The following is a 24,631-nucleotide window of genomic DNA, read 5'->3' on the forward strand; positions in this document are numbered from 1 at the left end:
TTGTCAGTTTCTCTGGCTCCACCGCTTGCGCGAGGCTTATCTTGTGTAGGCTAATGGAAATGATTTCAGAAGAACATGATGGTTTTTCTTCCCCCTCCAACCCGTCGAGACTGGAGTTTGACCATCGTTTTGGCTTTAATTCTTGTCCAAACGGAACACACGACCCTAGCGCGCTCTATCCCTCCCCGCCTCCAACGGCCTCGCAATACAGCGTTCCCCTGCCCATGACCCACACAATCGGAGGCATCCTCGATTCTCCGATTGTTCACACGAAAACTACCTCCTCCGCGGCATCATTGCCGTTGTCCCCACCGCCCACGATCACACCACCAACGCGAGCTCTGCCGCATGCGACCCTCCTTCTTCCCATCCCGGAGCTATCCGGCTCGTATCGACTCTCCGAAGTTCAACTGCTTTCGCCAATTTCACCAGAATGGCCAGACCAGTCTTTTGGTGACTCGATTGACGGCGCTAACAGCGTGCTCATGTCAGTGGGCGGCTATCTAGAGGCAGCTGGCGGCGATCATAGCGACCAAACTGACTTCGCAGAGTCACCCTCGCCACCGTCACCTTTCTGGTCTTCGCCTGAAAGCGACCCCATGCCATTGTCTCCAGCTCCGTCTTTCCGAGAACTAGACGAAGAGCCTCCATGGATATATTCCTCTCCGAAACTGATGGCATTTGCGTCGCTGCCAGCATCAGACCTAGATGACCTCGACATTGACATGGAGTGTGGCCCCGGCCCTGGTGGCCTGGCCTCCCCTTCTCGTCGTTCCGTTTCGTCCCTCCCCATGTTCGAAGACGATGATCTGGATCTACCTTCGATATCGCCACCGTCTAATAACACTAGTGATAACGCTCTTTGCCTTGACCTACCTCAAGCCCATCCCCGCACTAAGACACCATACGTGTCAATTCTCGACGGGTTCACTGCCGCGGAACTAGTCGACCGCTTACCACAAGCGCTTGTGCAGTCGGAACTGGAAGAGCTGCTTGCCGTCCGTGGTCGTGCACAATCAACCATCACCGAGTTAGCCGCATCGACGGGGCAGCCAAAGCTGAGACGGAAACGGGCGAAGGAGCTGGCACGGGAGACGGACGCGCTGCTTGGACTTGAACTGGGAATTGTCCCCAGTCAAGCTTTCCCAAGCCCGCCATTCGCCGCCTCCAAGGACGATGACCCAGCAGGGTTGGCCGGTCTTGGCTCGGCTGTCGGTGACTCGAAAAGTTTGCCGCAGCTTGTGGCGCGGATGATATTGCGGAGGAGAGAGCGTGGCCTGCATAAGCGGCTGGAGGGGAATGCAGGCAAGGGCGGGAGGAAGAAGGGTCAGGGCGTGTCAAAACTACGAGAGGGCTCAACGCTTGACGTTGACGACGCGATGGACGTTGGTATCGATTAAGGTCTGCTTTTTCTCTGATTTTCGCATTGCATTCAGGTCTTGCGCATCTTCATGTTTTCTCGTTGCACATCTTGCTACCTGCTCCCATTTTCTGTTCCTCTTTGCACTGTTTTGCGACACCTCTTTTCACTGTACTTGACCACACATCTATCTGCATTGTTATCCATTTGTACTTACGGCTGTACCACCATTCCGCATTTCTACGACTAGGCTGGTAAGACATCTTAAATAAATCTAAGTATTGCTACTGTTCCAATCAAACTCTTTCATCTGCAGAACTCCCTGGCCTACATAAGGCCTTGGCCCTTGAGCGAAACACTGATTTAGATGTCCGTTTTAAATCAGATCTCAAAACTTGAAGTCACAAGTAGTCACAGCATTAACTCGCTCTTCGTGCGCTCATGAGCACAGTAACGAATGCAATCGCTCGGTCTGAAGATCTCTGGTTCTCCGATGGTAGCATTGTCATACAAGCCGGAAACGCGCAGTTTAAAGTCTTTCACGGAATCCTCTCTTTGCGGTCTCCAATTTTCCGTGACATGCTTTCGATTCCCCAACCTGCAGATGCAGAGACCATCGACGAATGCCCCGTGCTACGGCTCCCTGATGATGAAGCAGATACCAGGAACTTTCTCATGGCCTTATATCACCCCAGGTGAGTCCATAATACAGTCCAAAAGTTCCCATGAACTTGTCTCCCAGCCATTTCCCTGCATTCCCCAATACCATCGACCTCGAGACCCTCTTGGCCTGTCTCCGACTGGCTCACAAGTACGAGGTAGAAGATCTCCTGCGCCGTGCTCTAGTCCACTTGTCTTCGGGTTTTGCCATGTCTATGAGTGATTATGTCGCGCGTGTTACGGAGACTGCCGACAATGGTCGCTCCATCCTTGACAAACGCTCGTGGGTATCAGAGCCTGCGACTCTTACAGCAAACATCCTACTCCAGCTTGTCTCCACTGCACAGACGATTGGCATCCCATGGATCTTGCCCCACATATTTCTTTGGCTCTCGGAGCCGCCTCTCCAAACGAATATCCTAGCATCACTTCCTCCGGAGTTTATTCGTGGTTCTTCTCTCGTGAACAAAGCAGTGCTCCAGAGCATTTCACTCTCCTTTGCAAACCCAATTGACATTCCATCGTGCACCGACCCTCTAGGTTGTTTTCGGCAGAGATTGAACAATAGCAACATCCTTAAGGCGGCAATGGACAATCTTGACCTTCCCCTCCCAATTCTCTTCTTTTCCGCCCCAGCGGAAGTACTTCGCCAGACCTTGAAAAGAGAACAGCTGTGTCAGATATGCTTCAATGTTCTCATACAATCGCACGAAGTAGCAACCCAGAAGTTTTGGGACGATCTGCCTGGATTATTTGGTCTCCCATCGTGGGAGGAACTCGAGTTATCGAAAACGAATGCAATCGGACCCAATATGTTTTGCTAATCTCCTGAATTGTCCTATGTACTAGTAGTAACACGTACAATTCTTATCTTGAAAGATTGGGTGCATTCGGTGGAAATGTAGTGCCCATCCCGAAGCCCTTGAGCATCGTGAACATCATGATAAGTCATACAATATTGATGTCAATTTGAGCTGCCCAGCACTCAGTTGTGATGTCATTACGAGTACTTATGTAATCGTCTATCAATATCTGTCGTCCGCGTTTCACGACCTCGATCTTTCCCCTTGAGAGATTCTATTTTTGTAATGAAATTTGTAGTCTCAACCCTAACCCTACAGCTTTTTTTGTGACTCGAAATTGAAGGGTTTTCCGACTTAGTCGTATTGCTGTCCAAGGATGTTACCTCAGCAGATTATGTAACCGTCCCACGTCACTTCGAATCTTTCTTTCCTGCATTTCAGCTTTACTCGCCGTTCCTTCTCTTCACCTTTCCTTCAATCTATCCGTGCTGCGCACAATTCAACGACATTGGGTATTGTAAGTATAAGAATATCAATCAGTTTTCTGTACATTCTGAATCAAATGCAGCCCTTCTGGCCCCTTCAAGCTTCATTCTCGTCGCTGGTTGCCCTTCGTCAGACTCGCTGTCGACGGCCAACTCCTTCCCCTTCCCTTTACCAGTAAAACGCGCAGCTATCGGGTTAGCGTTTCTTCGCATCCGCTTCCAGCGTTTTTCCTCAGCTTTTGCGCTTGAGACTTCGTGGACTTTGCGCTTCAATGCGGCTCGTTTAGCTGCTGCGACTTGCTACCAGCAGTGGTGAGTCGTCTGTCTCGAAAAAAATTCAATTTCACTTTGGAAAATGTCCCGTCAAGGTTTACCAAGCTTCGCAACACCACTTCACATTTGTAGTGAGGACCTAACTCAGGCGAGAAGGTCCGATAGGTCTGCAGAGTGAAGCCTACTTCAATGACATCTTTCTTTTTGAACGCGGTGGGGTCCCTAATGACCAGTCTGGACTGTGCGTGAGTCTATGTTTTTGTATGCTGATTGATGACTCACTGCTTGTCGTCCATTTGCAGGTACGTTACGATATTGTCGGCGCAAATCGCAAGAATACGGTCAAGCTGCCATGGCTTTGGATCAACACTCAAGCGGAGATGTTGTATTGGTGTTTGACTATCGGCAGGTCGCGCCCTGGCGCCCTGCATTGAAGTGTTGGTAGCGGACCGGTCTAAACCCTTGTTCGGGCTACAGTCTGGGTTTGTTCATGATTCGGATTTCCTCGCTCGGAAAGCTGGTGTGGCGCTAGATTTTGTCGTGATTCCAACGCAATTCGGAGAGTTCTACTGGGGGTTGCTGCAGTACAACTCTGTGCAGATGGATCGCGCTTGGTGGGCATCCGTAGATGAGGCTAAGTGGGCTACGGTTTTTTACTGAAGTTTGTCCTGTTTATAATAATACAAGTACTCGTGTTTGCCATTTATTGGCCTTATACTCAAGTTCAAGTTGGGGCTTTATTATTATTATTATTATTCAAGTTATCGGCGACTCGACGATCATACTACAGGCCAGTATAAACCCAAGGTGCACAAACAATTTGAGATTCCGGGTCAGCTTCCAAATTTAAACTTTGATGAAATGTTGCCAAACTTGAGCCAACTGTCCTCTCAAATTGAGAATACTAGCATGCAGATGGCATAGAAAACGAGGCGGCCTGGTAGCCCTATCACTCTATCACTGCTGCCTGCGGGCCTGCGTGACCATGGAAACTCATGATCAGGAGATACAGAAATATGTACAGGCCTCGTATCTGGGCTCGGAGCCTGAGATTGAAGGGAGCGAGCTCATTGGTGCACGTGACCGCGTCAAATTTATCAATTGAAGAATAAGCCGAAGCCTGCATCTAACGAACTTATCGATCTAGAGGATGGAGAGACTAAAGCAAAGCAAGCACTGGAGCAACACCACATATCTACCTACTTCCTTCAAGTTTTGGCCATTCAGAAGACTCTGGCTATCACTCTTCTGCCCAGAACCACTGCCAGGCTTATGAATGCTGGCAGATTGTGGTAAATTATTTTCGACTGCGCTGAAATCGCCAGCAACGAGACCCAAAGGCACCGCATATGGATCAGGTGCAACTGATGACCGCTTGCCGCCTGGCGGAATAACGGTGACATTGGCGTTGTCCTGCGCCGGCGGGAATGCTCCAGTCCGAAGAAAATCAATCTGAAGCTTGTGCGAGGGAAGATTCGGGACTAGAGAAATCTTGTCAATGCAGGTAAACAATTAGCTGGGCATTGGCTCACGATCAAACGAAACATGGTCATCTCCGTGGCGGATAAGCAGCGTAGAGTTGGGCGCTTGCTCGAATGCGAAGGTCGCGAGCTCTGTTGGAAGACTATGCAGTTCCCAGTCGTCAGTACAATACGCTTGAGACAGGGATATTGACAACATACTTGAGATCAAAATCGGAAGTTGTCCACAACAATGGTAGGTTTGTTGGTAGCTTGGCTGGCTCCGGTGCCTCAAAGGGCCACGCGTCACACATGAGCACAAACTGCCATATTTGTGCATAGACCATCTTGGCCGGATCGCTCTAATAACAATTAAGTTGCCGTTCCATTCAGTTCGATATTGTGGTGAATGATATCACACCTTCTGTGAGTTCGTGCTAAATGCCTGAAAAGCGTCGAACGATTTGTCGGTGATTTCTTTCAAATCGATATCAGTCTTTCTTCACTCAGGACTCGGAGCGACACTCACTCAGATCGGAACATAGGAGCGGGACCACGACACTCTCTCTGATGTCTGCAGCTGGGACATATGCAAATTTGCTCGCATCGCCTTTGTTAAGCGCCAGATCAAGCGCTTGCAGGAACGCTGGAAAATCTGGATTTGCGCGGAAGAATACACTGGCGCCGAGACGGAGGTCTGTCGCGGTCACCGGGTTGTTGCATCCCTTTCCCGGTCCACATTGAGGTGCCGGAAGCGGGGATTTCAAGGCATGCGAGAGAACAGTTTGCCAGGCCTACACAATTAACATTGTGGCCAGCTTGAGAATGATATGGGGACCCACCGTGACGACTCCGCCTTTGCCTTGACTATGAAATGGACATGACGGATCGATCATGCAAAAGGCATCCGCGCGGAGGAGCAAGCGATTTATCGCTGCGACCTGGTCTGTAATCATGTCTTGGAAGGGCTAGGATGAATGATAGTCCAACTCGGAAGCGACCGAGGAAAAAGGCACTCATACCATTCCATGGGGTATAACGGCATCGAGAATAAATCTCCCGACACGCGCTGGGAACTTGGCAGCATAAGCCGCACCAACAAATGTCCCACTGAACAAATGGAATGAGTAATTTCATAACAAGGAATTTGATGTCCGCACTATGAGACGCCGACGAAATGGATTTGCTCGTAATTTAACGCAGCCCGAATAGCATCCCAATCTTGAATGACCTCAGCCGTGCCCACATGTTGGACGATACCAGGCGGGCTGCTGTTCTTCACGCACGACTGAATGAAATTGGAGGTGGCAGCTTGGTATTGGTCGAACTCGGCCTGGGTTGAAGGACTGGGACTAATTCAAACGGAAGACAACGAAGATGCGCCATATATACGTACAAAGCAAACGAGACGTTGTTGTAAAAGGTATTGGACGTGCAATTAAGTGGATTGGAAAACTGTATTCCCCGAGTGTTGACCGCTAGTCTGATTGAGCCGAGTTAAAAGAGGACGCGACAACACCCACCAAGAAAGTCGAAATTCTCCAGTCCCGCAAATGCCGCTGCATCTGACGTATTCAGTGCAATTGCCCATGCGGCGGAGGCAGCATCGAGCCCTGGACCGCCCGCGTGGCTGTCTATGGTCAAGTTGGAATCACAATACTTGGAACGGCTCACAAAAGCATCAAGCCTGCGGGCTTTTGGGGTCGGTTGATGGCAAAGCCAACGGTTATTGTATTGTCCTGCGCCATGGGCTTTGAATAGTCCATCGGGACGTCCAGCTCCCCACAGACGAGCGTCGGTGGCAAGGGGCCCGGAAATGTTGTAACATTGAGTGCTAGTTGGATGGGCTGAGGGACGTGCGTGGAGCAATCGACGGTACGAAGTGGGGCAGGAAGAGTGGTGACGTCACGAGGAATGCTCAACCCGCGAGCATAATGAAGAAAGATGGGCGACAGTACGAAGAAAGAGAAAAACATGGTGATATTCGAGTCACCGACGTGGAGAAGAAAGAGTGCAACAAGAAATGAAGAAGGATGTGGTCCTGTCGTATCGAGGTCGTCGAGTCTTTATACCCTCCATGATGAAAAGGTGTTACTACTATAGATAAACTTGAGTTAGCATCGCGATTCTCAGTTGGAAGCGTGAGAACGTCCGATACCTTGTGGATCACTTGAGCGGCAGCACTTTCTCGATGTATTGCGTGGATGCCCGCGCAGCAGGCAGTTCAGGACCCAGGTACTAGCAGTGCGTTCAAGTCGTTCCAAGTTTTTTAACTTTCTGATCTGGCGGACGGCCGCGGACAGAATGAGCAAGCAACCTATCTACAAAAAGTCAGTGTTCAGGCATGCATAATTCTGTTTTAACTTTAGTACCAAACAGGTCCACCGACGGTGACAGATGAGATGCAGTCTCAAAAAGTGCGCAGCGCGCTATACTGTAGGGCACTGCTTGAAGCCATCATGCTCCGACACCCGATCAGCGCCGTTAGCGCCGTGTAACTACCAACGGGGATTGCGGACTCGAACTGCGGATGGCTGAGAGGAACGCATGCACATTGCACAAGAATGGACGAAAGCAAAGCCGTCACGGTCTTGCCTGAGGCTGACAGAGTGTGACCCAGAGTGTGACAGACCGCAGATTCGTGATTTGACAGGAATTTCGCTCCAATCGTCGCCCAATTGATTAGAGTTTGTGGCATGATAACGCAAGGCGACCTTCATCCCCGCATCATGTTGGACCAATTATTTCCTCTCAAGCGCAGCGCTACCTCTGGAGAACTTTTCCTGCGTCTGCCAGCTCCGCACGACAACCTCATTTTGACTCCGCCTCGACCTGACGACGCTCTCGCTCTGGTTGGTATCATCAACGACCCTGAGGTCTATCCATGGCTTGGACGGCCTGCGGAGGAATACACACTCTCTGATGCAAAGGCTCTTGTTGAAGAGTATACTGCTTCTTCAAATGAAGTCATCGAAAAGCTAGAAAACACTGTCGACCTCGAGGGACTGGTTTTTGCAGAAGACTGTCCAGTTAGAAGCATTCGTGAGATGCAGACGGACGGAACCGATGTCTTCATCGGAAACATCACAATCAAGCGGTGTAACTGGTGGGACGTTCAGGCCCCAGAACGTGAACGACTGAAGGAAGCAAACGCTGCATTGCCAACTGGACACCCTGAGATTGTGTGGCAGTTATCGGGTTGGTTTTTGGTTCAATCTTAGTCAAGTGTTTATGAAGCTCTGGCAGACTTCCTCGCTTCAAGTCATCACCGCCGTGGAATCATGTCTGTTGTAATCCAGACACTCATGACAGAGTGGGCCATTCCACGAATGGGAGTGCGGCAAATGCATGTCTCCGCTTTCATCGGGAATACCGGCAGTGTGCGCGTTTTCGAAAAGAATGGTTTCGTATTAACGACCACGCTACAAGACGCCATCGAGATTCGCGGGGAGAGGCGAGGGCTGCATGTACTTGACTGGACATACACTCATTCCGAATGCTGATAACATAAACATCCTCACACTTCGAATACATTCCCAATGGCAGCGATTCGCATTGCCTCGAGTTCCTTCCACTTTGGCAGTCCAAACATCTCTGGCAGTTGGTTCCAAAAAGCTTCGCGTGCTAAAACGTGCTGCGATTCGAATTTGGTCACACATTCTTGACACCACGGTTCTGAGGGGTCAGTAAACATGCACCAGTCTTCATGAGCCCAAACGTTCAAGAGGTTCCGGGGGTAATTAGACGCGTTCAACATGACTTCTTGCACCAGAGTACGTCTGAGCTCCGAGTCGTGTCCAGAGCTCTCCGCAAGATCGCAGCCTTTTGAATGCAGAAAACCCAAAACCTTTGGCATCTGCTCAAAATTAGCCTCTCTTCCCTCCAGCAAACGGCACTGGTCATCAAAATTGAGAGAACAGTGTAATCCCTCATAATCCACGCCGTGGAAGAGATTTGGAAAGACTCGGAGCTGGGGGGATGAAAGCACATAGAAGATTCTTGGAAGGACCCATAGCACATCCAGTTCGCGTGCGAGCGAGAATGAACAGACAACCCACGATGCGTCTCTTTCATTGTCGCTATAAGGAATCTTCCAAGAGGCTGTTCCTGGAGCCAATTCGTTGCCAGAAACTCTAAGTGCATCGTATTCGGTTAGTGTCGTCCGGTACCGAGAGGCGAAGTGAATGAGAGCGCGACGACGCAGGAAATGAACTTGGTATTTATTGCTCAAGCGAAGGCATCCATATATAGTCATGAAGTCGGTCGTAGCAGGGTAGGGCTCGAGAAACCTACCCTTTCTTATTAGCAATGCAAATAACATCCGAGCATGAATGAGAAACACGCACGTTGGGATAAACATCGCCTTTAAAAACGGTGTAACTTCCACCTCACTATCCGGCAGGCGCACTAACGGACATCCCTCGACGAGCTCAGACTCGTGAGGCTGAGGAAACGAGAGCATATCGCGGAAAACGTCTGAATGGCGGGCGAGCATCCCATGAAAGACTTTGTACTGCGCGAAGCCCGCTTGTACGACAATATTTCCATCCTCAAACCAGAGTTCTTCGATGTGGCGGGGCTCCGTTTGCTCGGAATCGACGTCCATAATCGCTAAGCAGAGGATTACGGAGTCACAAGTCGGAGTCACAATTCCCGTGACATTCCCGTGACTGTGACTTACGCGCGCTTGTCAACAACCTTTAAAGCTTTTGTGAGCCAAGGGCAGTGTGCCAGCCATGTCTGTGAATGGCGTTGGATGCTGGCGAGCTCGCACCGCGGAAGAACTCCTATGTGATTCAACGATGGTGGCAACCTCAAAGGCCGAGGATTCAAAGCTTCAAGTCCGCACCGGTTTCCCGCCAGCCACCCGGGACCGGCAGAAACCCATTATATTCACCAACCAACGACATACTTCCCAGGAGATACCAATAATACTATGTTTTTGGACGGTGCGTGGGAGCAGAAACCGGTACAAGCATGGTCAATATCTTTGTCGAGATTTCGGTTCCTTCCGCCAACGCTCAGCTGTTGCCCTCTTTTCTGGTTATAGAAATCTTTTGCCCACCTCGAGAAATCATCCCCCTCATCTCATGCTTACACAAAGCGAAGTCAAGGCTTCCTTGTTATCGGTAGCATGAAATCGAGCAGTGCCGTTTGCTCTTAATCGCTCTGTTGTCGTGATGCAGCAAACTCCCCGGCTTTCATGCTTTTCTCTGGTCTCTGGGCGTTTTTATCCGTCGCAGCCGTAGTCTCCGGCCGGAAATTGGTCGTTCTCGATCGTCGAACTTCTGTTCCGACCGACTTCGTCCACTCGGGTGTCGCTCCGGCAGAACAAATACTCAATCTTCGTATCAACCTTGCCCAGCGCGACTTACCTGGCCTTGAAACAGCTCTAAATGCGGCCAGCTTCCCCGACAGCCCACTCTACGGACAATGGCTGAGCAAGGAACAAGTGCGCCTTCTCGTACGATATTACTAGTAGCATGTTACTGACAACACCAGGTAGAGTCTTTTGTGCGTCCTACTGAAAAGACGACATCTGCCGTTGCACAATGGCTCGCAGAGCACGGGATTGCATCAACACCATTGACACATGCTGGAGACTGGGTTTCGTTCACCGTTCCTGTCAGCAAGGCAAACGAAATGCTCAACGCGGACTTCAATATCTTCACCCATGTCCCAAGCGGCAAGCAGTCGATCCGCACTCTCGCGTACGCGGTCCCCGCTGAATTGGCCCCACATATCAACCTGATTGCGCCGACAACATCGTTCTCGCGACCCATGCGCGCGGGGCCCATGTTCACCGCCAGCAACGGCGTGGTCCCTAAGCCGGAAGCCACTCCCCCGGCCAGCTGCAACACCACGATCACTCCAGCATGTCTCCAAGCCTTATACAACATTCGAACAACGCCAGCCGTCAACCAGAACAACTCCATCGGCGTTGCGGGCTTTGGCAACCAATTTGTTTGTCTTCCTTATTTTATTGCAGGCTCTGTGTTGACCTCAATCAGGCGAATCAGGTTTCCACTTCTGTCTACTTGCACTGTGGTGGTGGTTTAATGCTTCAGTCAGGCTGATCTCACACAATTCCTTCGCGCTCAACGTCCTGACATGTCACCAACAACCTCATTCGCGGTAACCTCTGTTGATGGAGGCACCAACTCGCAGGTCATTTTACCCACTTTCTATCTACAAGTCCAATATAGTTGATAATTGCAGACTCTGAACCAAGCAGGTATCGAGGCGGACCTGTGAGCCAGTATTTTCTCCCTGATTGCAGCACTGCTTACCGTGCTCAGGGACATCCAATACACCGTTGGTCTGGCAACTGGTGTCCCTGTCAACTTTGTGTCTGTCGGCACACGGACTCAGGATGGGCCAGATGAGGCAAGTAGTATTGTACACCCTTCTTTTCCGTTCTTGAATATCTTAGGGTTTCTTGGATATTGTCAATGCCCTCCTAGCAGAGGCAGCACCTCCGCAAGTCCTGACAATCAGCTATGGCCTCAATACCGAGATGGATCTTTCCCAGCCACTCACTGTGTAAGTTGTACAACCAATTTAGCTGTTGGCTGATCTATTCTGGTAGCGCAATGTGCAATGCCTATATGCAATTGGCAGCCCGGGGAAGTAGTCTAATGTACGCTTCGGGCGATGGTGGAGTTGCAGCAACACCTGTAAGCCCAAAAAGTCAAACAACGCTTGCCCTCAATAACCCCAGGGTGAAACATGCGGCGTGACATTCCTTCCGACCTTCCCAACTTGTGCATTGTGAGTTATATGCTCTCTTTCCGTCTATATTTTATGTTTGTTAAGTATCACCCTTGTTGGGGCAACCGAAAATGTCCCAGAACGTGGGGCCGAACTGTCTGCTGGGGGGTTCTCGAACTACTTTCCTCAACAATCATGGCGTGAGTAATCTTCAAACTCGTCATGCCCATCTCACGCGTCAAACACCCAGAATCAACCGCTGTCAATGCCTACCTTGCAAAGCTCGGAACCACGTTTGCCGGCAAGTTCAATGCAAGCGGGCGTGCGTTCCCAGATGTCTCCGCCCAAGGCCAGCGGGTGCAAATCGTCCAGCGCGGTCGCACCGGCACCGTCGCCGGGACATCCTGCTCCTCTCCAATTTTTGCCTCTGTTATTGGCCTCCTGAATGACGAGCTGATCAGCGCGGGCAAGCCCGTCCTGGGCTGGCTCAACCCGTGGATCTATGCTAATCCACAGATGTTCAATGATATCACGACAGGCAATAACCCCGGTTGCGGAACGAGGTGTGTGACGTTGACCTGCCACTGTAAAGTTCTAAAAGCCCAACAGCGGCTTCCCTGCAATGGCAGGCTGGGACCCGGTGACAGGAATGGGCACACCAAACTATGCTGCCATGAGAATCGCTGCAGGGTTATCGTAGATTCGCAAACTTTGTTGTAATTGTCATGATTATTCTTAGTGCAACACAGACACTGTGAGGAACACAGAGTGCAATCCTTATAGCAAATGGCAGTTTTCAGGGCCCAACAGCAGATTTGTTTTGAACAAAGATTTCTTTGGCTTTCTTCAACTGCTATTGGATCTCCCTTTTTCCGACTGCCATATGCATTGCCCCCAGTGTAACACACAAGATCAACACATAATTTACAACATTTGAGCTATTTTAGATATAGATGGGCAGTGTGGGATTCAACTTAACCCACTCAGGCCCATCCGAGAAGTCTTTCTGGTCAATCAAAAAGTCCTTTGCCATTGTGAACACTTTAATTCTCAAAATCGACACAACCACGCACCAGAGGAGCATCAACCAGCGAACCGCGGACATTTGACAACAGCTTCTTGACGCGGTCCAATGGAATATTGGGCACGACATGGCCTGCCTTGACCTTCGGGACGTAGACCTATATTCAAACCATCAGCGTCACACAACCCACCAAAAAAAATCAAAACGCACATCGTAGCCATTCCAGTCTCTGACCAAATTACTCGGCACCGGCTGGAACACCTCGGTGAAAATCTCGCGGTTCTTCCTTGCCGTCGTATTCCAAAGCTCCATAGTCGAATCTGACAACGGATCTGCAACCATCCAGTCCTCCCTGTCCTCCATCTCGTTCGGGTTCGGATGTGGCGCCGGTCGCATGAAATCAGTCGGGCGCCTGTCGTGTTTGCCTGCATACTGGGGAGCAATAAGGCCAAGGTGTTCTGAATCAGAACCGGGTTAAATGTGGAATTAAGGAAGAAGGAATATAGACCTCGATACAACTTCCTCCTGAGCGATGTCGCAAACCTAGCCACCTGGTATTGCTGTCCATTCATCCTCGAAGCAACCATGTCGGTATCTTCCACAACCAGCGCAATTTCTGAGTCCCCATCGCCTTTCTGACTGCGGTCATTCAAATTAGCAGAACCCATCTATATTTTTGGTGAGCAATCACTCCACGAAAAGGAAGATTCAACACTTACAATGACACGACGGTCGTCCACAATCATGAGCTTGCTGTGGATATAGAGCAACTCGGTCACATAGGCATCCAGCTCTTCCTGCTCGGTTCCCAGCCACTTTTCGTCCAAAAGGCTGGTGCGGTCATGCAGCATGTGTTGAGCAACATTGTCGGCCACATCGTTGTCTCCCCGGACGGCCTTCGCGGCTTCCTCGAACCGCTGGATGATACTATGCGCCTCCTCTTCCGTCTCGGGAATCGGCACCGTCTCCGTCTTTGCCGCATCATTTCCAGCAACAACAAGCCCCTCGGTGGTCTGTGTTGAGAGCGCATACGTTAACGTTTTTTGGTCACCGCCTTCCTTTCCAATCCATCTGCGAGAGAGAGCACTGAGCACTTCGTGGTACTTGAGACCGCTCTCGTTTTCGATGCGCTGGATGTAAGACGTTTGAGGTGCGTTGATTCTGTCGTACGAACGAAGGTGGTAAAAGCGGATGTATTTGGCACTGTTGCAAAGGTCAATGCGACGCAAGTCCAGAACTAAGGAACTTACGGGTCGTAACCAGCTTTCCGAACCTCTTCATATATACTGTGTCCACCACGGTTAATAGTTCGGTATTGGGCGGCCATAATAGTCTTGAGCCCGCCTTCGGTCTTGATATTCCCCGCAAAGCCTGGCACTTCGGGAATGACAACGATAACCTGGAACTTGTGGTCGTATTGGGCAGCGCGAACGATGCGCTCAACCAAGGCTGCCGCGACTTGATTCTTCACGACATCCTTATCGTGTGTGGCAGAAATACTACGTGAGGGTTAGAATGACAATGAACGGAACCAGGCGTGCCGAGCATACAAGAACTGGTTTTCTGTGTTCATCTTAGTTAACTTCCAAGCTTCGCAAATAAAGAAACCCTCACCAATGTAGATGTAATGCTCTGCTTCGCGAATGAGCTGGCAGTCTGTAGCCAAATGTTTGAGGAAGGAGAAAACAAAAAGAAATGGCACGCACATGCATTCTGGATACTGTGCTCTGTCAGGACTCCGTGGCTCCAGTCACTGACACTGCGAATAACTTGCACCCTCATTCCAGGAATCTTCTTCTTGGCATAGTGAGCTAGTTAGACCGGTCAGCGAAACGAGAGTGCAATAAACAACAGTAAATTGTACCCGCATCCTGGTCATTCTCGTCCGGAAGACCCAGCCAGCGTTGCTTATAATGGTGACCAATCGAGTGCCATGCTTCCCTGTGGGGATGTCGCACGACCGCTTCGTTGGGCGCAAACTCGACATTGTGGGGAAGAGCGAGTACCGGGACTTTCCTAAAAAAAAAAAACTATCATAAGCAACTAAAATTTATGGAAGAACCAGAACCTACTCCTTCTCGCGGTATTTGCGCTTCTTGATCTCGTTCCAACGCTCCACGAAGTGCTGCACAATGTCGAGAACGGACGGACCTGTGAGAGTCATATGAACCTAGGTTCTGAGTGAACATAGTGGGAGTGAAAGAAAAGAGTGGTTTACATCGTGCCAGGGCATACGAGCATTCTCCAGATTTGATAACGCATTGCTAGCATAGTTGTAGACGTTTTGGAAGTCCATGATGCGGCCGTTGTTATAGTCCTGGATATACTTGAGCAATAGTGCGGCAGTAAAATGAATTCGTATTGACTTGGCCCGGGAACAGAGTAAGTGACAGGTCTGTGGGATGGAAATCAGCAAGCGGATGGGTATGTGTGTCCCAGCGTCCGAAGCAGAGATCGAGTCCACCGATACACGCATAATGGTTGTCCACGACAACGACTTTTTCGTGGTGCGACCAGAACTCAACCGTGTCTGTGGAACGTTGTCAAGGCCGAAGATGAGATTCGTTCAGCAGAAAGCACCTTTGGAGCCAATGTGATCGGGGTGGCGCAAGCAAACGATGTTTGGATGGAGATTATCAAGCGTATTCTTGGTGTGTTTGGAGCTCATCGACATGGTTTGTGTGACCTCCTTGTACACAATGACGTGAACCTTTACTCCCTGCTCGGCTTTACGCAGAAGCAAACGGTCAAGACGCCACTCAGGGTACTGGGAGGGTGGACGGCGAAGACTGTGAAAGATGCATAAGGGTTATAACGATGGCGGAGGGGAAGGAATGACACACTAGAGCTCAGGAGTAAGCCACCAGTCCTACGGAAAAGGTCAAAATCGAGGGCAAAAGCTTGTAAAGACACATACGAGGATGAATATGCACTCTTTAGCACTGTCGAGCATCTCCGAAACAGCCCACATATAATCGTGCCCGTCAATATGCCACTTGACAGTGTTCTCTCCTCGCTCATCAGCGAACGACTCGAATCGGTGGGAGGCGTTGATTTCAGCTCGCACTTGGTCCATGGCCTTCTCCTCTGGCTCATCATGGCGACCTAAGAGCCTTAAGCGGAGGTAGAAGCAGCTGCTATGGACGAACGATTGGGATTGAGGATACCTAAAATGATAATGAGAGGAATGCTGGGTGCCGAATTACGATGCTAGCACACCTATGACCTCGTTTCGCGCGTGTTGGTAGCCCTCAGGCAGACGCTCTGCAATCTTGGCCACTTTCTTGAGAAAGCTCATCGTTTATTGGTCCCCAGTGAGCGGGCAAGTTGAGGAAATGAAAAGGGATGTGGGAATCTGCTTTGCACAACTGCGCCGCCCAGTGTCGTTGTGGTGAAAAGCAAAGAAAGATTGGCTGATGGTGACTCCCGATCAGCGCGCATACTGCGCCGTTATTGAACGGCGCTCTCAGAATGAGGTGGAATGACTGTTGGCGCCAGTGCGGGAAGAATCAACGAGCCATTAGCCGAGTGCCGTTGTTGTGATTTTAGTTCAGCATGCAAATGTTAAGGTTCATTTTTCTGAACAAGTTCTCATTTATGGAACTTAAAGTTGACTGGGAAGTCAACAGGTAAGCTTGCTCTTGTAGGTGTCTCAGGCTCTTTTGTTGTTACTTTCCTTAAGCACAATGAAGTTGTGGTGATTGTTTATATTCAAGCCTCTAAATGTGAGGGATACGTCACTTAAGCGTCACTAGGCACGGAGAGGCGGAAGGAGAAGGCGGGGGTTTCAGTAGATAGGTATATAAGTAGCTACACAAGGATGTATTAGCTAGGATTTGGTCTCGCAACAGAGCTACTCACTGTTCTTTCTGCGCGACTCTATCTTCTGTGGGAAGATCACCGTGTCTGTCACGGTCTCTTGCCCTTACACTTTTTTGAACTCAACACTCATCTCTGTTGTAACGACATCTTTGGCGACGTCCTCGGCTTGATCACCCGCTCGACTACACCAAAGACAACTTACTCTTTCCACGAACTAACAAAACACTGTCGACATGAAGCTTCGTTCCCAAACGAAGAAGGTACCTCAAGTGGCTTCCTCTGGCTCGGATAGCCGTGGAAGCGAGGTCGAGATGGATGCCTCGAAAGGCACCTCGACCGTGGCGGGCGGCAACGGTGAGTCTGTCGCGCCCGAATCGTCACTGACGCCTCTTTCAGGGAAAGGCCTCAGTGCCAAGTCCCTTACTGAAGGGCCCCGCTCCGTCTCGGATGCGGGCGCGCGCTCCCTTGTGGGAGCTGCTGCGAGAGACTCCCCATCTGGGGCAGTTCGGTCTGAACAAGGCCTTGAATTGGAACCAGCTGACGGCTCGGCGGTTCCCTCCACTCACGACAACGGCAACGGCAACACAGTCTCGGTCTCACAAATGGCGGATGTCTCGGGTCCGACACATCCGCTGGTATCTGCGCACTCCGCTTCCTCCCGCGGGAAGTCAGACACGGGTTCAACTCGAACAGGAGTCTCTCCTCGCATTGGCAAATGGCTGGAAGAGACGGAGCGGCAAGCGATGGATAGGCATTGGGACTGGGCGGACTCAACGGACGAGGATGACCTGGGTGAGATACCCACGTTCACTATGGTTAAAAAGGAACGAGTATCTCCTAAGCTTATGTGGTCCCCACCGGTAGATAACAATGAAACTGATTTTTCACCTGAATTCTGGATTGAAATTGTGAATAACCTGACGCTCGAGGACCAGCGCAAGCTGGCTCGACGTGCTGAGAGGCTCAAATCAGCTAGAATAACGGAAGGCAATTCTATTTCAGAGTCTACACAACAACAGGTGCCTAAGCCTAGAGTGGATCCACGACGCGCTCGTGTGGAGGAGGTCGAGGACGAGGATGATCCCATGCCTACACTGAAGACACCCGAGTCTTCCCAGCAGCCCAGCTTGCCACGCATACCGGCGGTTGCAAAAGGGAAAGGAAGGGCGGCTACGGAGCGGACTAATATTGTCCAGTTCGCCGACCATATCTCCGAGGACGAGCGAGCGGCAGACGAACGCAGACTGCATCAGATAGAGGCAGACGCGTTGCTGGCGTTGAAACTGCAAGACCAATTGCAGGAGCCGGAGGATATACCTCGGTATGTCCCGCCGGCACGGCGCGATGGCCCTCGACAAGGAACGTCGAAGGCACATGCCGCGGAAGCGGTAAACGAGCAGATAGATGGTGATGCTATTTTTGCTCGAGAACTGCAGGAGGCGTTTGACGCGCGAGCAGCACGCGAGATGGCGGACAACCCAGAGGGGGTACATAAGCCAGCGTTGGAGATTGACCCCAGGCTGGCAAAGAAGTTGTACAAGAAGGCTGCACGCGAGGAGCCGCAGGAGTTGCCAAAGCACAAGCACAAGTCAAAGTCGACTAGTGCGGACAAGAAGTCCTCGACTCCCGCGCCGCGTAAGCCAGAGTCCAGCCGCCAGAATGCGCCTGCTCCAGTGGCGCCAACCAGTCAGTTGCCAAAGTCGAGCACCATGTATTCGACGCTGAATACTGGCCATAGGTCGAAGGCACGTCCACCTTCACCATCTGACAGCAGTTCTTCGTCTGACTCAGATTCAGAGTCAGACAGCTCTCTTGATAAACGCACTCGTCGCCAGAGGAAGAACAGAAAGAGGAAAGAGAGAGCCGCAAAGAAGGGCAAACGCAAAAGCAAGAAGAAGCGTAACGGGGCACATGACTCTGATCCCTCTTCTTCCAGCTCTTCGAGCAGCTCGAACTCGAGTTCTTCTGACGGCGAAACAGACAGCTCGGAAACGTCTTCCGACAGTTCAGTCACGACAAATTCGGACTGGGAACTCTTCAATGGGCCGCCGTCGCTTGCGGATTCAAGTGCTTCAACGAGGACCAAGCGCCAGAAGCAACGCGACCGCGAGAAGTATCGCAGCAAGATGGCTCAATTGAAGATGGAACAATCCAATATCAAGCCTACCGAACCTAAGAAGTATACTGGCATCAACCCCAAGTTTGAGTCAACGCAAGACTGGATGTGGGATGTCCAACGCTGGTGCAGCGACTCCTACATCCGTCCGAAGATGCGCGCTCATCACGCGGGGCGGTTCCTCGAGGGCCCTGCACGGGAGTGGTATCAGAGGGAAGTAGGCAAGAAGGCCAAGAAGTGGTCGTTGAGACGACTCTTCCAAGGGATGTTTGATACATTTTTCCCTGTTGACTTCTACACCCAACAACGAGAAAGATTCCGTGAATTCAAGCAGCGTGGTCTACCTATTAAGGAATACAACCGTAAACTGGAGGCAATAGCCAATAGCATTGGAGGTATCCGGAAACAAGACTACGTGCGCCAGTTCTGGCGCGGCGCTGACCTGATGATGCGGACTAACTGGGCGTATGACGGATACACGCAAGAGACTGCTAAACTTAAGCAGTTAATCAAGACGGGGATAAATTATCAAATGTCCAAGAAGATTGGCGACCAAGAGAAGAAGACCGACAATGACGGGGGCGCTTCAGGGAATCGGAAGGACACAAAACGCGAGTCCAAATTCCGTGACCGGAAGCGTGGCTCTCGTCAGGAGGGCGCGCGGAACGACAATTCTGAGAAACCTGACAAGAGTCAGTCTAAACCTCAACAGCGTCGTTCCAACAACGACCAGCGCACGCAGTCTGGCAGCCGCGACAAACCAAGGGACAAGAAGCGGCACACATTGTCCAAGGAGGAGATGAACGAATACCGAGCGCAAGGCAAGTGCTTCACGTGCGGAAGTACTGGGCATTTGAGCAAGGACTGCCCTGAAAACAACCGCCTGAGGCCGAAGACACAACTCAACGCGGCATCAGTCGAGCAGACTGGACACCTTAGCGATTTGCGAGAGGGTATTGATTTGGGTGTTTACACTGCAGGCGTTGACGCTCATCTTTCATCTCAGCCATACCTGGAGTTGATAGACGGGATTTTAGTAGGGTACATGATGAATGAACTACGTGAAAGTGTCCCATCCATATTTGACTATCACGAAGACCCGGAAGATGACCCGTTCAACGACGACCGTTTTACTATTGTCCCCACCCAGATGGGATGGCTCGTGTGCGACGACCATCTTTGCGACCAGACAGAGGTGCTCCGCGCCCAGTTGCTGGACCCATCATTCAACTTCTCCGACTTCATCTTCACCGAAAAGGTGAAAGCTATGGAACGGGGTGAGTTAATCACTGAGTTCCATCCAACACGGATGAACAAACGAGCAATGGAGTCGGCAAAAGCTTCTGCTCGTGCACATAAGGGTGGCGCTGACCCTACAATGCACGAATGTGTCTTGGCGGCATTGACAACTCGACCAAAAGAGTTCGGAGCTGAGAAACGAATCAGTGCTAAGATAGCGAGAGAGCTTTTGGCGGCTGCACCATACTCATTTGACCCAACCAGTCCAGACATGTACGACCGAGTACATGACCCCAACCGATTTGAGGTGTATTTCGGATGGGATGCAGCGAACGACCCCAAGGCCGACTGCATCTACATGGAAGATAGTCTTCACAATTGGGGCCGGGAGATTCCTTACCATCTTTTCCTATATGGAAGATGGGACGCTCGCGATTACTACGAGAAGGAAGTGGTGGACTGGTGGATAGGGGGTTCCGATGACGAATACGGAGAAGATGAGGACGGCGATGGGTCTGATGACGAGAGGGAAACCGACTCGGAGTCAGCGACCGACACATCGGATGATGGTACCGACACTTACTGGACATCATCGGACGATAGCGACGATGACGAGCCGCCACAACCACCTATGACATCGCCAAGTGCGGATGACTGGCAAGATAGCGACAGCGAATCTTCAATTAGCTCAACTGAAGATTCGGACCAGGATGACTTGCCAGACTTGCAAGACGTGTCTGACAGCGAGTCGGAAGGACCATCTGAGACCCAACACCCAGGTCCATTCTTTGCTGGGGATGGACGGTGGGTTCACGAAGTAGTCGTAGCAGCAGCGAAACCCACGAAAGGCAAAAAGAAGCCTGATGAGGGTATCGAGATGCAGCGCAATGCTGCGCGGGTCCGCGACTTTGCTCGGCTCATACCGCAACCCATGGTCATTTTGGTACAGGTCAACGGACAACCTGTCCGAGCGTTGCTCGATTCCGGCGCGCTCGCAGACTTCATGTCAACGACACTTGTCGATCAATTGAAACTGGAAGTGGAACAGCTGGTGAAACCGTTGAGCGTCTCAATGGCAGCGAGTGGTTCTCGTACCATGGTAAACTACAGTTGTACCACCCGGTTGCAATATCAAGGGATCGACGAGCAGCGTCGCTTTGATGTTATGAATCTGGCAAATTATGACTTGATTCTGGGGACGCCGTTCATATTCCAGCACCAAATTATCTTTGGACTGGACCCACCTCAAGTCGGGATTCAGAGCATCCGGTCGCAACCTTTGCAAGGCGAGCGAGTTGCGAAACTCGCGTCAATGTCAGCTGAATTGAAGGACGATGAGCTGAATAAGTTACGGAAGGAGTTGAGAGCTTACGCAGACGACCTCTGTGTTGACGCATCGCAAACTCCGCTACCGCCACTTCGGGCTATAAATCATAAGATTCCGCTCATTGATGAGTCGAAACACTACTCCTACCGTCCCTCGAAATGCCCGGAACCGCTGAAGGAGCTTTGGCGAGAGAAGCGTGCAAATTACTTGAAGACGGGACGCTGGAAGATGTTGCCAGGGCCAAACGCGGTACCATTGATTATGCTGCAAAAGCCTAACAAGGATGGTGAGCAGAAATTACGGATGCGCACAGTCTTCGACTGCCGCGAACGCAATTTGAACACTCACCATATGGCATCGCCCTTGCCAGACATCGAAGGCATTCTCCGCAATATCGCCAAGCACAAGTATCGCTCGACGCTGGACTTGAAAGAGGCTTACGAACAGATTCGCGTTGAGCCTGATCATGTCCCGCGCACGCTCTTCAACACACCCGACGGGACGATGGCTAGTCTCGTGATTCAGCAGGGGGACTGTAACGGAGGAGCAACATACCAGGCGCTCATGAACCACTTGTTCGGACCGTACATCGGGAAATTCTTGGACGTGTATTTAGACGATATATTCATCTATTCGGACACGCCTGAAGAACACGCAAAACACGTCAAAATCGTTATCGACATACTGAGGCGCGAAAGATTGTACCTTAATGGGGACAAAATCAAGTTCTTCATTGACAGCGTGGATGTTCTCGGCCATGTCGTTGACGAGACGGGTATTCGGATGGACCCACACAAGGTGGAAAGTATTGAGCGTTGGCCAACGCCAACAAACTCGTCTTTGTTGGCCGGATTCCTTGGTGCAGTCGGGTTTCTAGCGCCTGATTGCGAGGGAATTCGCATTCCGATGGGAGTGCTGACAACGTTGACCGGGTCTGTCCCATGGCGCTGGTCTCACACTGAACAGCGAGCCTTTGAGGAAATCAAGGCTACGGTTAGTAAGTGGCGGAATCACCGACGGCGAACGCTGGATTACTCACCAGGATCACCCCAGATCTTCCTCGTCACTGACGCGTCGTTGACGGGGTGCAGCGGGGTAGTATGTCAGGGAAATAGCCTTGAAACCGCGCGCATTGTGGCATTTTGGTCTGGGAAATTTAATTCTGCACAGCAGAATTATCCTGTACATGATGTGGAGCTGTTAGCGATTGTAGAATCACTGAAAAAGTTTCGCACCTTGTTACTCGGGGCCAAATTCAAGATCTTGACGGACCATCGTTCGCTCGAGCACCTTCTGACACAGTCAAAGCTTAGTCCTCGTCAGTCCAGATGGCTAGAAACCATGAGTGAATTCGACTTTACCATTGAATACATTCCAGGCACTACAAATGTGCTTGCAGACGCGTTGTCTCGAATTTACAGTGATGACGAGCCAGGAACAACACGCGCGGCAAGCGAATTTGTTCCAGCTGATGACGAGGAGGTCGACTTGTCGAAATTGAGGAAGGCAATGGCCGCTGTAACGCGTCCAGTGAGCACAGGCCAAGCTGTGTTTGCAAAGATGGCCATGCTCATGGAAACCACCACTAGTGCTCCCAAAATCGCTTCGGAGGGCGCCAGCACCAAGGGAAAACGTAAAGCGAAGGTGTTGAAGACTCCCAAGCTCACGCTTCGCGTTCGAGATCCAGAAACTGGTGAATTGTGGAGCCCGGGACAAGGGAAGGGTGGTGGGCCAAACACGGCTTCTACAGCAGCAGAAACCGAGAAAACTGCTCAGAGGCCGTCAGGAAACGATGTAAAGGACTCTAAGAACGAGTCAGACAGACCTGAGGAACGACTGGAGGGCGAGAGCAAAGAGAAATTGCCAGCACACACAGAGTCACAAGACGTGACACAAGTGCAATCACCCGAGGAAGAGCTATTATCTTCCTCGGCACCTCGCTTGACTGATATAATCGCGCAAGGCGAGCCTACAGTCGACTTACCTGAGTGCCTTAAGAACAGGTACTCGGAGGATCCATTTTTTAAGCTTGTAGTGGACAAACCTGGAAACTATAAGAATTTTGAATTGGATAACGGGCTTATCTTCCTGCGCGATAGTGATAAGCGAATTTTGTGCATACCGGACATCATTGTTGGTGGGCGCAGAGTCCATGAGATCATCATTGGCCACGCACACTCAATTTTGGCTCATCTTGGCTCAAGAAAAACCATGTATTACTTGAAGGACAATGTCTGGTGGAAAAATATGGTGGATGATGTGAAGTCATACTGCAAGTCCTGTGGAATTTGTGCAACTTCCAAGACCAGTAGTCAACCACCTTATGGATTACTTAATCCTTTACCAGTCCCAAGCCGTCCTTGGCAACAAATTGGGATAGACTTTGTTGGACCTTTACCTGCTTCAAAAAATAGGCATGGACAATTTGACATGATTATGGTCATTATTGACCATTTGACTTCAATGGTTCATTTGGTTCCAACTAAGCAGACCTACAAGGCTAAGGACATAGCTGAAGTAATATTTGAGCATGTCTACTCAAAACATGGCTTGCCAGAGATTATTGTGAGTGACAGAGATTCACTGTTCACAAGCATATTCTGGACACACTTGCACAAGTTGATTGGGTCCAAGCTGAAAATGTCATCAGCCTTCCATCCTCAATCAGATGGAGCTACTGAACGTGCCAATAGAACTATTGGACAGATGCTTAGGTCTTGCATCTCACCCAACCAGAAAGACTGGGTTATCAAGTTACCTGGCATTGAGTTTGCATTGAACTCTGCCCGTTCAGAAACAACTGGATTCAGTCCATTTTATCTGAACACTGGCATGAATGCACCACCAATGATCTGGGATGCCAAATCTGAATATCCTGGGGTTAGAGTATTTGCTCAGAGAATCAAAGATGGGATTCTTGCTGCTCATGACTCTATCATTGAAGCTAGGGTGAAGCAAACTAAACAGGCAAACAAGCACAGAAAACCTGCACCTTTTGTGAAAAATGATCTGGTTTACTTGTCTACCAAAAATTTGTCTATTCCTAAGAAGAGGTCTAGAAAATTAGTGCCTAAATATATTGGTCCATACAAGATTGTGGAGGACTATGGCAATGGTACATTCAAGTTGGATTTACCTTCTGAGCTGAAAAGAAGGGGAAATCATCCTGCATTCCATGCATCACTATTAAGAATTCACATTCCAAATGATGACAGGCGCTTTCCAGGCCGTCAGGTTGCTCAATTAACAGGAATTGGTGAAAGTGATGAGGAATGGGCAGTAGATAAGATTATCAATCACTCAGGGAAAGGCGCATCAGCGCTTTTTGAAGTTCAGTGGAAAAGCGGAGAC

At 50.4% G+C, this 24,631-nt stretch overlaps 9 protein-coding genes across 9 annotated transcripts; 6 read left to right on the plus strand and 3 right to left on the minus strand.

The window, feature by feature from the left end:
- Nucleotides 1-53: 53 nt before the first annotated feature.
- On the plus strand, nt 54-1,400 carry MIND_00009000 (uncharacterized protein; the record flags this gene model as incomplete). Its single annotated transcript, XM_037357063.1, has 1 exon — nt 54-1,400. One exon carries the CDS (start codon nt 54-56, stop codon nt 1,398-1,400), a length of 1,347 nt encoding a protein of 448 aa, XP_037224973.1.
- A 401-nt stretch (nt 1,401-1,801) lies between these two features.
- Nucleotides 1,802-2,844, plus strand: MIND_00009100 (BTB domain-containing protein; the record flags this gene model as incomplete). Its single annotated transcript, XM_037357064.1, has 2 exons — nt 1,802-2,055; nt 2,103-2,844. 2 exons carry the CDS (start codon nt 1,802-1,804, stop codon nt 2,842-2,844), a joined length of 996 nt encoding a protein of 331 aa, XP_037224974.1.
- A 355-nt stretch (nt 2,845-3,199) lies between these two features.
- Nucleotides 3,200-3,713, plus strand: MIND_00009200 (uncharacterized protein; the record flags this gene model as incomplete). Its single annotated transcript, XM_037357065.1, has 4 exons — nt 3,200-3,219; nt 3,265-3,344; nt 3,392-3,620; nt 3,677-3,713. 4 exons carry the CDS (start codon nt 3,200-3,202, stop codon nt 3,711-3,713), a joined length of 366 nt encoding a protein of 121 aa, XP_037224975.1.
- A 1,011-nt stretch (nt 3,714-4,724) lies between these two features.
- Nucleotides 4,725-7,017, minus strand: MIND_00009300 (uncharacterized protein; the record flags this gene model as incomplete). Its single annotated transcript, XM_037357066.1, has 11 exons — nt 4,725-5,062; nt 5,114-5,205; nt 5,264-5,403; nt 5,463-5,518; nt 5,571-5,835; nt 5,884-6,009; nt 6,064-6,151; nt 6,202-6,387; nt 6,438-6,519; nt 6,565-6,671; nt 6,716-7,017. 11 exons carry the CDS (start codon nt 7,015-7,017, stop codon nt 4,725-4,727), a joined length of 1,782 nt encoding a protein of 593 aa, XP_037224976.1.
- Nucleotides 7,018-7,755: 738 nt separating this feature from the next.
- Nucleotides 7,756-8,544, plus strand: MIND_00009400 (N-acetyltransferase domain-containing protein; the record flags this gene model as incomplete). The annotated part of the gene is made up of 2 exons (XM_037357067.1): nt 7,756-8,239; nt 8,288-8,544. Exons 1-2 carry the CDS (start codon nt 7,771-7,773, stop codon nt 8,542-8,544), a joined length of 726 nt encoding a protein of 241 aa, XP_037224977.1. The 5' UTR covers nt 7,756-7,770.
- A 14-nt stretch (nt 8,545-8,558) lies between these two features.
- MIND_00009500 (BTB domain-containing protein) lies at nt 8,559-9,668 on the minus strand (the record flags this gene model as incomplete). The annotated part of the gene is made up of 2 exons (XM_037357068.1): nt 9,388-9,668; nt 8,559-9,330 (listed from the first exon to the last, which is right to left on the minus strand). The coding sequence occupies exons 1-2, from the start codon at nt 9,645-9,647 to the stop codon at nt 8,559-8,561; spliced, it is 1,032 nt and encodes a 343-aa protein (XP_037224978.1). The 5' UTR covers nt 9,648-9,668.
- Nucleotides 9,669-10,244: 576 nt separating this feature from the next.
- Nucleotides 10,245-12,452, plus strand: MIND_00009600 (Subtilisin-like protein; the record flags this gene model as incomplete). The annotated part of the gene is made up of 12 exons (XM_037357069.1): nt 10,245-10,493; nt 10,544-11,005; nt 11,053-11,061; nt 11,114-11,209; nt 11,261-11,292; nt 11,341-11,440; nt 11,475-11,584; nt 11,631-11,718; nt 11,763-11,812; nt 11,858-11,952; nt 12,003-12,315; nt 12,362-12,452. The coding sequence occupies 12 exons, from the start codon at nt 10,245-10,247 to the stop codon at nt 12,450-12,452; spliced, it is 1,695 nt and encodes a 564-aa protein (XP_037224979.1).
- A 243-nt stretch (nt 12,453-12,695) lies between these two features.
- Nucleotides 12,696-16,074, minus strand: MIND_00009700 (Phospholipase; the record flags this gene model as incomplete). The annotated part of the gene is made up of 18 exons (XM_037357070.1): nt 12,696-12,776; nt 12,826-12,933; nt 12,987-13,234; nt 13,285-13,444; nt 13,496-13,979; nt 14,027-14,275; nt 14,327-14,339; nt 14,391-14,432; nt 14,483-14,587; nt 14,641-14,792; nt 14,849-14,946; nt 14,995-15,093; nt 15,143-15,306; nt 15,357-15,565; nt 15,620-15,645; nt 15,694-15,881; nt 15,926-15,943; nt 15,996-16,074. The coding sequence occupies 18 exons, from the start codon at nt 16,072-16,074 to the stop codon at nt 12,696-12,698; spliced, it is 2,523 nt and encodes an 840-aa protein (XP_037224980.1).
- Nucleotides 16,075-16,831: 757 nt separating this feature from the next.
- MIND_00009800 (CCHC-type domain-containing protein) lies at nt 16,832-19,770 on the plus strand (the record flags this gene model as incomplete). The annotated part of the gene is made up of 3 exons (XM_037357071.1): nt 16,832-16,952; nt 16,995-19,667; nt 19,721-19,770. 3 exons carry the CDS (start codon nt 16,832-16,834, stop codon nt 19,768-19,770), a joined length of 2,844 nt encoding a protein of 947 aa, XP_037224981.1.
- Between the last annotated feature and the right edge of the window lie 4,861 nt (nt 19,771-24,631).

The sequence above is a fragment of the Mycena indigotica genome (assembly GCF_014461135.1).
Source record: "Mycena indigotica strain 171206Taipei chromosome Unknown Mind.scaff0001, whole genome shotgun sequence".
In the NCBI taxonomy this organism is placed as follows: Eukaryota; Fungi; Basidiomycota; class Agaricomycetes; order Agaricales; family Mycenaceae; genus Mycena; species Mycena indigotica.